Source organism: Hippopotamus amphibius, chromosome 8, assembly GCF_030028045.1.
Source record: "Hippopotamus amphibius kiboko isolate mHipAmp2 chromosome 8, mHipAmp2.hap2, whole genome shotgun sequence".
Classification (NCBI taxonomy): domain Eukaryota; kingdom Metazoa; phylum Chordata; class Mammalia; order Artiodactyla; family Hippopotamidae; genus Hippopotamus; species Hippopotamus amphibius.
This window is the reverse complement of record NC_080193.1, coordinates 129,562,290-129,577,454: the sequence shown is the minus strand read 5'-3', so window position 1 is coordinate 129,577,454 and position 15,165 is coordinate 129,562,290. Positions and strand designations below refer to the sequence as shown.

The 15,165-nt window shown below is 35.9% G+C and overlaps 1 protein-coding gene across 3 annotated transcripts in view; it reads left to right on the top strand.

Annotated features, from left to right (window-relative positions):
• Window positions 1-14,579, top strand: part of DYNC1I2 (dynein cytoplasmic 1 intermediate chain 2) — a 49,304-nt gene extending 34,725 nt beyond the window's left edge. For all 3 annotated transcript variants that reach the window (XM_057745536.1, XM_057745535.1, XM_057745537.1), the window contains 4 exons: window positions 524-668; window positions 10,009-10,149; window positions 12,005-12,130; window positions 13,940-14,579. In XM_057745536.1, coding sequence (XP_057601519.1) covers window positions 524-668; window positions 10,009-10,149; window positions 12,005-12,130; window positions 13,940-14,053 — 526 coding nt within the window. In that variant the 3' untranslated portion in view covers window positions 14,054-14,579. The remainder of the gene's footprint in view (window positions 1-523; window positions 669-10,008; window positions 10,150-12,004; window positions 12,131-13,939) is intronic.
• The last annotated feature ends 586 nt before the right edge of the window (window positions 14,580-15,165 follow it).

The following is a 15,165-nucleotide window of genomic DNA, read 5'->3' as shown; positions in this document are numbered from 1 at the left end:
TTCGATTTACTTGGACTTTGAGCCTTAGTTCAGCCCTCCTGATAATTGTACAGTAATGTCACGTACACATTTTAAATTGACGGGTATTTCTCCTGCTGTTCAATCTGTTTTGAAATTGTCTAGCTGTACCTTATCAATTGCTTCCTTTAAAAAAAATTGAGCATCCAGATTTCATCTCAAATACAGATCACCTTCACTTCAAAGCTTTTGATTTAAAAGTAGCCCAGATTCTCTCCCTTACATGTAGCATCCCTTTGTCTCTATTCTACCACCTCAGATATTGGACTTTTGAGTTCTGTCATCAATAGCATGATATTTATGGCTCTAAAATATACTTACTGCTTTAGTAGCATTATCAAATCTGAATAGAGTAACACTCAACATAATTATTCTGATGTGTTATGAGCACAGAGTTAAGTTTGTTGAAATTATGTCAAAGTGTAATAAATAAACCCATGGTTACATATATTTATAAGTGGTCTACTTACAAGAGATATCCCTGTTTTCACTCTTAATGAAACAGCAAAGCTGGAATCAGTGAGATGTTCGAGGGACATCAAGGACCAATTACTGGCATTCATTGTCATGCAGCTGTTGGAGCAGTGGACTTCTCACATCTTTTTGTCACTTCATCATTTGACTGGACAGTAAAACTTTGGACAACTAAGGTATCTAAAAACAGATGTCTAGTCAGGTGCTCAGGTTTCTGACACAAGGTGGTGCTCTATTACTACATGGGAAAGACAGAAAGCCTCCTAAAAGCTTAGAGTGATTTAATGATAGATCAGAACTAATAAGTTACACAGAACATGAGTGAACAAGTAGATGCTGAAGTTTGCTTGAAAGTATACTGACAGGTATGGTAATCCCACACATAACCAAGACCAGTCTTCCCACCACTTCAGGCTTTTTAAGCACAGAACTGCTTACCCTGAACTGAGTTGCGGGAAAGGCCCCTGAGGGTCTCACGTGGCACTCATGTATTTGCCCTGTAGCCCAACACAAAAACTGTGCATTTGCTCTTTTAGAGGCTGTTTGGAACTGCAGTGGCTCACAGAGCTGATGGAAACTGGAGAAAAGATAGATAAAAGCTGATGTACAGTATGTCTTATACAATAAGACTATACATTATAAACTTGAATCGTCAAGAAAGGATTGTATAAATACCTCTATATAAATATATATGGATGCATATGTATTTTTGTTTTCCACAGTACATAATTTAAATAGCTTGTTTGGGTTTTAATAAACTTTGAAAAACCATTTATGTTATAAAGTGCTTCCTGATCCTCCAGCAGTTCCAGATAAATGTGACACTGCCCTGCCTCACTGCAAGTCTCAAGGCAGATCCAGGTGGGGAACATTTCTCCCTGTGATAGGCCTTGTAGTTTCATTTGACTTCATTTAAAAATTAAAGTGCCTTGACTTTGCTGTCTATCTTTTCTGCAGTATTACGTTGTTGCTGGCAAAGCTGCACACTTGGAATATCAGAGTCTATTTAAATTAAGTTAAATTTTAAGCTATCTTTTTTCTTCTTTCCATCTGTCTCATTCTAACTTTGATTCTTCAGTTTCTTTGAGAAAACCTAGTGCTCTTAAGAGATATTCTTCACTCTTACAGTGGAACTCATTTATTTATCAAGTGCTGGCTGGCTTCAGAAATCATGGATGAACTCACTATTCACTCTTGTCCTTTCTTGATGCTTTCTTTAAGTCTAATAGGAAGTGAGTTAGAAAACTTTGCCTCTTAAAATTAAATGTTTTCAGGTTTTGGGTTAATTAGCAGGCATAAAAATAGCATTTAAGTCTAATGAAGAAAAACATTAAAAAGTGCTTATTAACACAGTGTCTAGCATGATAGGCACTTAATAATGTTCATTCAATTCTTCCTTTTCCCATTCATGGATATCAGACAGAGCCTGAATGCATTTAGTCAATCATCTGTTTTCTTTCCTGGATTGTTCTTGAATTTTTGTTTTTTTGAATGAGATTTATACAGTGGAAAAAGGTAGAGGTAGAAGATTCTCACAACCACAAGCAAAGAAATGCATAATTCAGCTAGTAAAACCAAAGCAAGATGTAGAATTGTAAAGATGAAGCCAACTGTTTCTGTTTAGGCTGTAGGCAGCCACATAAGTGGCTAGATTTCTGGTTATGCTTTCACCTTAGTTGTCCTTTATAGAGACACAGGAGAGGTTACATCTTTCTTAGATTGTTGGCCAGCTTCCTTTTCCAGTAATTGAAAAGAATCTTTTATCTATTTGTAGATTTATTATTATTTTTTAATATCTCAGGGCTTCAGTTTGCCATCCTTTTATTTTTAAGTTTGAGGCTTCCATTCTTATATATATTACCAAGTAGAATCGGAAGATCAAGACTTCATCTTGCCTAAACAAGAAGAGAACTTATATCTGTGATAGCAGACTGATTGATGCTTTTGTGGTACTACACAGCTGGTTGATTGGTGGTCGATATTTTTCGTTCTTGTATTTTGTTGTATTTCAACGTAGAACTGCCTCCTGAATAACAGTGACAGCCAGGCATATCTCTTTTTTAGGCCTTGCTTCCTTCTGTGAGCTTTGTATAGAAGACTCATTTATTCATTCAATTATGATATATGGCTCTCTGCTCCCCCGCACCCGATACATACATACCTCTCCAATGTTAGTGGCCGGAGAATAGGCCAACACAAAATAGGGTGTTTTTATAGAAGAGGAGGTACTTTCTAAAACTTTATCAGAAGAATTACCTTTTATTCTGACTTTTCTTCACACAAATGGTTCTACTCTATGAAGACTGGAACAGCAACAATCTGCTGAGTACATTTTTTTTTTTTTATTTGGCTGTATTATGGCTCCCAAGGTCATTGTTTTGATCTTGGAATTATACTTTATAGTTAATTGTGTTGCTGGTGTTCATTTCTTCCCTGAAAACTTGGTAGCGCCTCTGTGCTTTCCAACACAATGGTTTTAAAACAATCTCTTCTTAAAAACGTTGTTCCAGTTCCATTTTAAGCTTTTTAAACCAGTATCTTCACATTCATGAATTTAACAAACTTTAAATGTTGTTCTTTGCCTCTGCTTTTTAAGTGTTTTCTGACTCTAGGAATTGAGCCCCATAAACTGGAAGAATGAATCATTAGATATTGCTGTATCTTTATATCCTTTAAGATCTGGCTGTGCCCCAATAGTGAAACATGATTCATTTTCTCCCTTTCTGTAAGCCCTCTAAAAGATCCCTAGAAATCTCAGTTTAGCACTGCCTCAAATTTAGTTTCAAGTAATCTACTTCTGTTGTGTGCTGCTAATTTTTTCAGAGTCAGGAATTTTAATGCAGTGACAGGGTTCTGGATCATCAAATTGTTTTCTTTACTTTTTTAAACTCTGTTATTTTTAGTAAAGAAGATAAACAAAAGAAGATAGATGGTTTTCCACATTTTGGTGAATTTAAACCAATCAAGATATTGCTTCAAATATATTTGAAGGACACTGTTAACTTTTTAAAATACCAGATTTAAGAATTCACAACAGAAGCACTTGGCAGACCTGAAAAATGGTAGAAAGAATATGTGAGGGGTAGAAGGTTCTTGAAGGTAACCTGAGGATTCCATAAGCACTTGATTAGGGGTAGACCTGATGAATGAGCTTAATATTCCAACCACATTTAACCATACTTGTTACAATTTACTCTTAAAATGTAAGAATTATTTATTTGGAGGACAAAATGTTTTAATGTATGCACAGTGTATTCTAACCTCAACACTTATTTGAAAAGCTTTAACCTGTTTAACTCTTAGAAAATACAATAGTAACTTGTTATTGGTCAGTGTCCAGCCTGTCCTTTGCATATCCAGAAACTCACTTTTGTCAGTCTGCTAGAGCTGATTAGCTTGGGAGTGCTGATGAGAACTCACAGGCTTCTAAGACACTGATACATTGGAGAAGGTCAATTTATTAATTTACAATGAGAAACAACTGCCAGAAGGCCCAGATACTCATGCTTGCCTGACCAAGCTCATTGTTTCCCTGTAGACAACCCACAAGGGAAGCCAAATTATAATCAGAAGGTTGCTTGGTGAGCACGGAATTGGAACAAAAGAAGTTTTCTAATTTGAATGTTTAATGGCATCAAGCAAAGATAGCCTGATTCGTTCCTCTTCACATAGCAGTAACCTTGCCATGGGTGGTAATCCTAGAATCCATTGACTGAGATGCTCTCTCCTGAACAGTGCATGAATTGGGCACTGTCTTCATTTTTCTTATAAGACTGCTTCTTTGTATTTCCATTATTTTTAACAGACACATTCCTTCTCAAAAAGTTAGTATCTTCCATCAGGTTATATAGGAAGGTATTTCTGCCCTTGGAATTATTTCTTTTTAATGAGAATCTGTTTATTTCTGTCCTGATCCAAGTGAGGACATACTTATTTCCCATTTCTCTGAAGAACACCTCACTCTTATGTTCATGAATTTACTACAGGGGCTCTTCTGGTTATTAATCTAGAACTTCCCAGATAACCCAGAAAAATATAGAATTACTGTATTAGTTTCCTGCAGCTGTTGTAACAAATTGCCACAAACTGGATAACTTAAAACAACAGAAATTTATTCTTTCACAGTAGGCTAGAAGTCTGAAATCAAGCTGTTGACAAGGTTGCTTACTTTTGGAGACTCTGAGGAAGAATCTGTTCCTCTTTGCATGCCTCTTTTCTAGTTTTTGGTGGTTGCCAGCAATCTTGTGCTTTTTGGCTTCCAGTTGCATCACTCCATTTTCTGCCTCTGTCATCACATAGAGCTCTTCCTATTGTCTCTGTCCAGATTTTTCTTTTAGGACAACAGTCATGCTAGGTTTAGGGCCTCAGCTTAATTACATCTGCAAGGACCCTTTTTCCAGTATCAGTACATTTCCATGTTCCAGGTGGACTTGTATTTGGCAGGGGGTTGGGAGCGGGGAACACTATTTAACCCAATACATTACTGTACTGTAAAGAACTCAGGAAAAAAACATGGTTCATTCCTTGACTATACAGTGTTTATTTTCGCCATTGTACTAGAATGAGCTACCTTTGATTATTCAGATGCTATCTATCATTCAAAGAACACTACAGTCTTTTGTTTTTGTTTTTGTTTTGGCTGCATTGGATCTTTATTGCTGCACGCTGGCTTTCTCTAATTGTGGCGAGCAGGGGCTACTCTTCGTTGCGATGTGTGGGTTTCTCATTGCAGTGGCTTCTCTTGTTGCAGAGCATGGGCTCTAGGTGCACGCACTTCAGGAGTTGCGGCACATGGGCTCAATAGTTGTGGTGCACGGGTTTAGTTGCTCCACGGCATGTGGGATCCTCCTGGAGCAGAGATCGAACCCATGTCCCCTGCATTGGCAGGCAGATTCTTAACCACTTGGCTATCTAGGAAGTCCCTATTTTATCTTTTTATTTATTTATTTTTTAAGATTTATTCATTTATTCATTCATTAATTTATTTATTTATTTATGGCTGCATCAGATCTTAGTTGCAGCATGCAGGATCTTTCATTGTGGTGCGGGGGCTCTTCATTGTGGTGCCCAGGCTTCTCTGTAGTTGTGGCATGCAGATTCCAGAGCATGTGGGCTCTGTAGTTTGTGGCACACAGGCTCTCTAGTTGAGACACACCGGCTCAGTAGTTGTGGCACACAGGCTTGGTTGCCCCACAGCATGTGGGATCTTAGTTCCCTGACCAGGGATCGAACCCACGTCTCCTGCATTGTAAGGCGGATTCTTCACCACTGGACCATCAGGGAAGTCCCATGACTATGTTCTTTAAGTTAAACTTGAAAAAAAATTACAAAATGTTTCTAATTACATTTTTAAAATTTGGGAACATGTTGCCATTTATTGTATTTTTATTTTCATTTTTAATATAATCTTTTACCCAGTTATAGTACATCCTGCTTTTTTCCTCTGGCTGCATCATAGTCCACTGAATAGATGAACTATTTTATTTAATAATTTCCAGAGATACTCAGCAGTTTTCTTTTTAAATATAATTTTATGTACATCTTAATCTAATTTGTGAACAACATTTTTCATATTTTATAAAAAGTGGAATCATATGATATGTACTTACTTGTGTCTGGCTTCTTTTGTTCAACATTATGTTTGTGAGAGTCATTCCATATTGTTGAATGTAATTGTAGGTTGTTCATTCTCTCAGATATATACTGAGATTATTTATTTATCCATTCTGCTGCTGATGGTATTTGGGTTGATTGTAGTTCAGGGTTGTTATGGATAATGCTTCTATGAGCATAGTTGTAGGTGTCTATTGATGGACATGAGCACTCATTTCTGTCGGTCATATACTAGGAGGGAAATACTTGGCCATAAGATATGCGTGCGTTCTGCTTTAGTTGATACTGCCAAGCAATTTTCCAAAATAGTTTTACCAGTTTATAATTCACCAGTAGCATATGAAAGTTCCCCTTGCTCTACAACCTTGCTGACACATGGTATTTTCTGCTTTTTTTTTCATTTTAATTATTCTGATGGGTATCATTGCATTGCATTGTGGTTTTCATTTGTATTTCCTTGATACTAATGAGGTTATCTTAAGCTCCTTTCCATGTGTTTATTGGTCATTTTGTGAAGTGCCTGTTCAAGTCTTTGCCCATTTTTCTGTTGATAACCCCTTCTTTAAAAATAAAAATTGAAAATTTAAAAAAGTCTTGCAGACCGATACATATTGCGTATGTCAAGCATGTGCACATGACTGTGAACAACTTCTGTTTTAAGTCTTTGATGAGAGACCATAAAATTGCCTAAAAATGAAATTTTCTCGAAGAAGTATACAGTCACCTCAGGATTTACAGACTGTAGCACGATGTTTCTTAATCGTTGATGTGCACCAGAATCTCTAGTGGAGCAACACCAAAAAGACTGATGAGGTACATTGATGGTGGGGCCCTGCATCTGGATTTTTTAAAAGCTCTGAAGATGATTGTGATTCTCATCCCCAGTTGAAAACCACTGCCTCAGAGGGAGCCTTCACCTGGCATTGCTGCCAAGGAGAGTTATAGGAAAATAATGATCTTAAGAAGGGAAAAAAAAAAACCTCTTAGTTTCTGTGTTTAGCTTACTTTTAAGTTTTGTTAACATTTTTGTTTTCTTAATTACAAGCAGACATTTTTGGCTATTAAGATAATCATGCAGTTGACATTTACAATGATATCTGAAATTTTTAAATTTATGATCTTAAACTTTTTATTATGGAAGATTCCAAATAGACACAAAAGCAGAAAGAAGAGTATAATGAAACCATTGTACTCGTTACCTAGCTTCTAAAATTATCAACACGTGACCAATCTTGTTTGACCTATTCCTGGGTACATTCCCTTACTACCCCTGGATTATTTTAAATGCAGAGATATTTCATCTATAAATATGCAGTATATATCTTTTTTAAAAAAATAACTGTAATACTACCATAACATTGTTGCACCCCCCAAGAGGAATAGTGATTCCTTAATTTCATCAAATAGCCAATCAGTGTTCAATTAAAAATTTTTTTCACTATTTATTTGTTTGAAGCAGGATCCAAATGAGGTTCGTTTATTTGCAATTGACATATCTTTTGAGGCTCTCTCTTAAAATAGGGTTTCCTTTCCTGTCTTGTTTTTCTGCTGCTGCTGTTGAAGAAACCAGGTTGGTTGTCCTGTTAGTTTCTCACGGGCTCGGTTTTGCATTCTTATGGTATTGTTCATATTGTTGTGTACAGTTGTAGATTGTTTATAATTCTGTAAAGAGAAGCTTACCCTCATGAATCACTTGGTGTCCCCAGTCCTTTTGTTGACATCTCTTCATTCTTTTTGGTCATCTGAAGCTTACTTTGCAGTATATTCTTCAGGAGGTGCTCATGGGTGCATTATTCCCATATTCACAAGAGTCTGTCTATTTGTGTAGGTCAGTTTGGCTGTATATAAAATCCACAGTTTATATTTTTTGATTACCTTAAATATGTTACTTTATTGTTTTCTGGCAAAAGGCATTATCAGAAAGTCTGATGACAGTCTGATTTTTTTTTTCTTTACTCATGACTTGGTCTTTAAAAATCTGGATGATCAAATCATTTTTTTCTTTTATTTTTTTTAAGGGTTGATTGTCCTAGATACACAGGATACTCTTTAGTATGAAATTTCGAGCTGCCTTTTATTTTAGGAGAGTGCTCTAAAATTATTATTTTTGTATTCTGTAGTATTGCTTTGGTTTTCTTTTTTAGGGCCTGCCATTGTACCTTTGTTAATCTTCTTTGTCACTTTTTTAAAAACTCACTTTATTTCTTCTTTCTTTTTTAAAGTAACAGTGCTATTGAGATATAATTCATATACCATAGGACTAACTTTTATAGTATACAATTCAGTGGTTTTTGGTTTTTATTAGAGCCATCCTGGTGATATGAAAATGATATTATTCCATTGTGGTTTTAATTTGCATTCCCCTCATGGATAATGATGTTGGGCATCTTTTCAAGTGCTTATTTTTATTTGCAGATCTTTGGAGAAATGTCTGTTAAAACTTTGCCCAAGTTTAAATTGGGTTATTTGCCTTTTTATTAAAGTGTTGTAAGAGTTCTAGATACAAGTAGCTTATCAGATATATTATTTCCAAATATTTTTGCCCGTTGTATAGGTTGTCTTTTCACTTTCTTGAGGGTATTATTTGAAGTACATTTGGAGGGTATTTAATTTTGATTTAGCCCAATTTATCTACTTTTTTTTTGTCATTTGTGCTTTTGTTATCTAAGAAATCATTGTCAAGTTCAAAGTCACAATGATTTATTCCTATGCTTTGTCCTGAGTTTTATAGTTTTTACCTCTTACATTTAGATCTAAGACATATTTTGAGTTAATTCTGTGCGTGATGTGAGGAAGCAGGGATCCAGCTTCATTCTTTTGCACGTGCATATCCAGTTGTCCCAACGTCATTTGTTGAAATCTAATTGTCATGGCACCCTTATCAAAGATCTGCCACGATAACTTTGTGTGAGATTTGACTGAGATCCTTTTTTTGTTGCTTATTGTCTAGTAGTGAAATGTTTTTCTTTCCATTTAAGAAGGAGAGAATGGGCAAGGATAGCTTTTCTGTTTCATAGTCTAGGTGAAAACTCTCCTGGGTTTTTTGCAAAGTGGATGTATATCTCTCTGTCTTGTGCTTTCTGAAATGTACCTTTTCTGTTCTTCACCACCACCTTTATCTGAATCTTCTCTTCCCTTTGTCCTTATTGTGCTGTATTCCGCAACTTGGATTCCATTCCCGGCAGTTTTCTTTTTGATAAGACTTTGTCTTGAAAAGAGAACTTTGATTTGTTAATTTTGTGAGTTTATCAGGCTCAGACTGCATCATTAGACCTTAGTTATGTCACACTGGAGTCTGCCTGCAATTGTTTATAAATGGAATTGTGTTGAACTCCCTCCCAGTCTCTGCTGCTCTTCTCAGACGGCCCCCCACGCTGTCCAGAGCACCTGCTGTGGACTGTGAGGCTCTTCTCTTCTATTCTTCAGCTGTCAGAAGCCCTCGCACCTTCCCATACTTCTTCCCACACAGGTGTAACTGCACAGGTCTCATGGTAGTCCTGCTTACTAAGACTACTGCTTACATTTGGAGTTCTGTCTCCTGCTTTTGTTGTAGATGTTGTCTGTGAATCTTTGGGTTTGCTATCGTCATCGCTTTGTCTGGGTTTATGGGGAGATTTAGAGGAGATTCAAAAAGTGTACTGCCATTGCTCTCATCTTTCTGGAATCCTTCATTGAAATGTTTTTAAAGCACATTCTGTTCCTTTTTGTAAACAGTGTGGTGTCCACAGGTTAAACAGAAAATGCAGTCCAGTTGATTCTTAGTTCATAACACCAGATAATTCTGTAGTGAAACAAATTATAGGAACTTTTTTCTAGGCTGAGTTAAGTATCATAAAATGTTATCATACCTGTTGAATGTATGCCATATTTTGACTGTGCTAAAAATCAACTTTTCCCTTTCAGAATAACAAGCCTTTGTACTCATTTGAAGATAATTCAGACTATGTTTATGATGTTATGTGGTCACCCACCCACCCAGCCCTGTTTGCCTGTGTGGATGGCATGGGTAGGCTGGATTTGTGGAATCTCAATAATGACACAGAGGTGAGCAGGAAAATAACAAAAATTGCACTGAAAATAGAAAATTGGAGATTTATTGAATAATTTGTGAAATTTCTTTTATCCCAAGGAATGTAAAAGAACTCTGTGATTGTAGCTTCATTACAAAGAAACCAAATAAGCTTTGTACCCTAAATAATAAACAGCATACTGTGCAGAACTGAAGGGAGAAATGTTGTTGCCAAGAGCACTGGGGCATTTCCTTTTACTTCTAAAAAGCACTATCGTGTCTCTAATGTCCTGGCAAAGTCTCATTCATAAGGCACCTGGGATATTTTTTGTTCATAGGCTAGAAAGCAAAGATAGTTGCAGACTCTTGACGTATGTTAACCTTAATTCTGAATTTCTGAATTATCTCTTAGTCTTGATAGAATTGTATATCATCCATAAATATTAGTCTTAGGCTGAATTATATGAATGAAGCAAAATGTATTTTGATGATTTGTCCCATGAAAGATTGAAAACAGTATTACTGTTACTATAAAATTAATATAGAAATCGTCAAATTTCCTAACTGCTATACTAAAATGACTTATTAGGAATGAAATTTAACTGCAGCTATTATTTATTTTTAACCAGGTTTATTTTTACTAATGTAGAGAGGCTTAAAGTGTCCTTAGAGTTCTACTGTATTGCTGTGTTGTGGTAAGAGGTAATGTTAGCAGTTCTATCAGTAAAAGTTTTTGAGGAGAAAGTCTCTTGGTACCTTCCCCACAGCCCACTTTTTCCCACATCTCTTCACATTTCTATTGGCAAGTGTCTAAAATCCCTTGAAGTAAATTAGTTGGTTTTACAGGACAAGGAAATTATGTATTGGAAATGTAAGAATTTTAACACCATGCTAACTCCTGCTTTAGTAGTTTGAAGAGGAACATTCACATACTGCTAGGGAAAGGTATTGAGCCCTGGCTAAATGATTGGACTTGATTATACATTTCTAGTTACCTAAAATGGTACCAATTTTATTTTCTTAATTTGGATTTTGGTGTTAGACATATGTGGTTACAATTAAATTTGGATCTTTTCTATGATTTGCTAACTCAGAGAAAATATCTGTTATAATTTTTCTCTTACAACAGTTCTGGTATTCTACAAGTAATCATTTGGGGATGACTGTGACAAATAGGATTATTTTTAATCAGATTTCAAAAATTTAAAAATGTTACTGTGATTCTGTTCTGAGTCAAACATTGAAGGTTTGCTCTTTGCCTGGCAAATAATTTCTTTTTCCTCAGCATAGCAGAGGGTACAGTCAGATTCCAAGGGATGGGGCCATCGTGTTGTTACCATCATCCTGCCCTGCTCCAGACAGTTCATGGGAACAAGGGCTTTGGAAAGACCCATACTGCATCTTCAGTATGAACTGTTCCTAGGAACTGTGGATCAAATGACAGGTTTTAGCTGACAGAGATGCAAGCTACAAAAGTAATTCCTGTCCTCTAAAATTGAACCATAATCTGTTTATGAGGGCTTTTGAGATGTTTCTTTAAATGAGGTTTTGGCCATCTGTTTTCAAATGGCTTGACTTCTTAAAGAAGTTGTTAAAACAACAAAGAATCCTTTATTAAAGAGAAGATCTTTCAAAATGATGTGTCCAGTCATGTGAAAATTTCTTATATAAGGACTTAAGTTATTTTCCCAAACTGTTTTCAAGGATTGACTATAATGTCATTCAGAATGTATCACTGAACAGGAAGAAAGTTGGGAAAATTCCTTATCTATTTTCATCTTTGTTTTTAAAAATGTAGCCAAAATGGAAGAAAGAAGAATTACTGTTTTACATGTTTATAGAAATCCTGATGAAACTTTTAACACTGCACTATATTTTAAATGACTCTAGGTGCCAACTGCCAGCATTTCTGTGGAGGGTAATCCTGCTCTTAATCGTGTAAGATGGACCCATTCTGGAAGAGAGATTGCCGTGGGTGATTCTGAAGGACAGATTGTTATATATGATGTGGGAGAGGTATGGGGCTCACTGCCTATAATTTTGACACATCTATTTAGCTTTCACGGCATTGTAGTGACAGTATCTTTGTGGCTAAAACTAGTCTTTGAGGTTCATGAATTGTATAAACCATATGTTTATAAAGATAAAACTTACTTTTCACTACAGAAGCAACTCTTGAGATTAATTTTCTTTCTAAATTAAGTGTCCCATGTCCCCATAAAACAGATTTTGAGGGCAGTATCGTATGTTAGAAGTACCTTCAAGCATGCATTACTGGAAATTAGAAATTCTTCAGGCAGAAGAAATTTAGAGTTATAGTTGAGCTTTGAGGCTTTACAGGATTGATATTGAGATAAGATTTTATTTTTCTGTATTTGTAGATTTGTTTGGGCCAGGTAGTGGAAATCAGAAGTAATATCTTTTAAGTTATCTGATGACTGTGTATATATATACTACCAACTGTAAAATAGATAGTCAGTGGGAAGTTGTATAACAAAGGGAGTCCAACTCGAGGATGGAAGATGCCTTAGAGGACTGGGGCGGGGAGGGTGGGGAGGACTCGGGGTGGGGGGAGTCAAGGAAGGGAGGGAATACGGGGATATGTGTATAAAAACAGATGATTGAACTTGGTGTACCCCCCAAAAAAATAATTTAAAAAAAAAAAAAAAAGAGTTATCTGATGACTGTGTGAAATGTCAGTCTTGACTCCTTGAGCCTTGTTGCAAAGCCATTAGTATTGAACCCAACAGGATGAGTTGCAGCTTTCTCATCTTTACTGTTTGGGTTAACTGTACACAATGTTTAGGAGTGATTTCCTCATGTTTGAGCCGTGGCTAGCGCCTTAGTCACTCTTTCTTTTGCTGTGTCTTATGACTCTACATCCTCTCTGGAAACCCCACAGCCTCTAGCAACTGGATCTGGAGGGAGGTAGAGTGAATCATGTAGAACAGCCAGTTGAACTATCTGCACAGATAGAATTACTCTGTATCTGCACCATCCAACGTGGTAGCCATTGTCCACTTTTGGCTATTGAACACTTAAAATGTGGCTAGAACAACATAAGAACTGAATTTTCAATTTTATTTCATTTTAAGTAATTTAAATGTAAATAGTCACATTTGTCTGGTAGCTACTGTATTGGGTATCACTTTGCAATCTAGTCTAAAGTCATAAAGATTTAGAAGTAGGCACATCCATTTGCCACACTGAATGCTTTGTGCCCTAATATGGCATGCCAGATTCCTCCAGTATCATAATGACAACTGTCAAAAATTTTTGGTTATTGGACTGCTTTAGTGAGGCAGAAGCATCGCAAGCCTCCTTTCCCCTTTTGCTGTTGGTACATCACTAAAGTGGTAAGAAGTAGCATACCTTTTGATGAAGATGGATTAAGATATCAAGAAAGGTTATCTTATGCTCCAAACAAAAATATTTATAAGAAACCAGCTCTTATGAACCATGCTTCACAAATTATTTCATACTAGGAATGGTGCAAGAATTAAAATTTTTTTAGGAATTCCTGCCCACCAGCAAAATCCATGAGATAGTACATAGGAGTTATATTTACAGAGCATCATTGTCATTCTCTCTCGCACAGAGGATCATAATAGCAGAATCATTTCTGAGGCTGTCACAACACACTTCACAAACACTATCTTTTGTTTTGAAATGTTATAAATCATTGGTATAGTCTCTGTAATATGGAAAGGTCATTCAGGTCAGTTATTACTTCTTAATGGAAAAATTATTTGAAAACACTGAATAATAGTGGGTAAGATGATCTTTTATTTCAGTGTACATAAAACATTGTATTTCTTTTAACAGCAGATTGCTGTCCCCCGAAATGATGAATGGGCACGGTTTGGCCGAACACTTGCAGAAATTAACGCAAACCGAGCGGATGCAGAGGAGGAAGCAGCTACCCGAATACCTGCTTAGCTCCTGGAAAGGGAATATGTAGCCTTAGTGGATTTGGGGAAGACTCTTAAGTAGATCCTAGAACTATTTGCATGCTTCTGTCTAAATGATAATTAAAAGGAAGTTTCATGGATTGAACTGTGGATTTAATGCAGCAAGCAAATCTTACAAAGTTCTTTTTATATAACATGCATCTTGTTTTGGATTCGTGTCATTTTAATACAGCTGATTGACTTTACAGAATGCAGCCTTTTCTGAATTCTTATACACAGGTGTATATTTGGTATTATTCTTTTGAAGTCTTTTCAGCTTATAGCACTATATACAGTTATTTCTAAAGCACAGACTAAATAAGTTCTACATATTTTTAAATAATCACAATTCCCTGTTATACTGATAATGTTCTCACTAACCATAATATATAGGAATATTGTTTATTCTTAGCCATAGCATGAATATGTCTATCCAGTTCCATTCTGATACTCTTTTTTCTTTATAATTCATGTGATAACTATAAATAAAAACAAATATGCTTTAACTTTTCAAATTTTCATTTTGATTTACTCCTTGCAATTAAGATTTTATTAAATTCTGTCTCTTTTATAAGGTATCTTTTTTTCATATCTTTCTTTAAGCTCCTGTTGTGAGCAGCCATCTCAAATTTCTTAACGCTTTGTGCCTTAAATATACCATATAGTATACTGTAGATCTCCCAGTGCTTTATGAACTGATGTCTAGATATCTATGTCAGTGAAAAAATTTTTCCTAGGTTAATTTTTGTTTTACTCCCTTTTTTCCTTCCATCTAAGATATCTTTAGTTTAAAGAATAAACAGAAAGCTGCCTATTATTTTCACTGATTGAGATTATATGTGAGCCCTCTGAGACTGAAATCTCCTTGAGAGAAATTGATTTTGTGGTTGCAGTAGCCATGAAGGAAAGTGCTCAAATGAATTTTGTCATTGAATCAACTCCACATCTTGAGATCTGTTACCACAACCTTGTCTACAAGCCTGAAAGGTAAGTGGCAAATATCTAAGAATTTGTGTTGAAATCAGCCTGTTTCAGGACTAGAGAAAAGGATTATGCTCAGATATTGAATTTATCCACTTTAAATTGTCCATTTCCTTGATG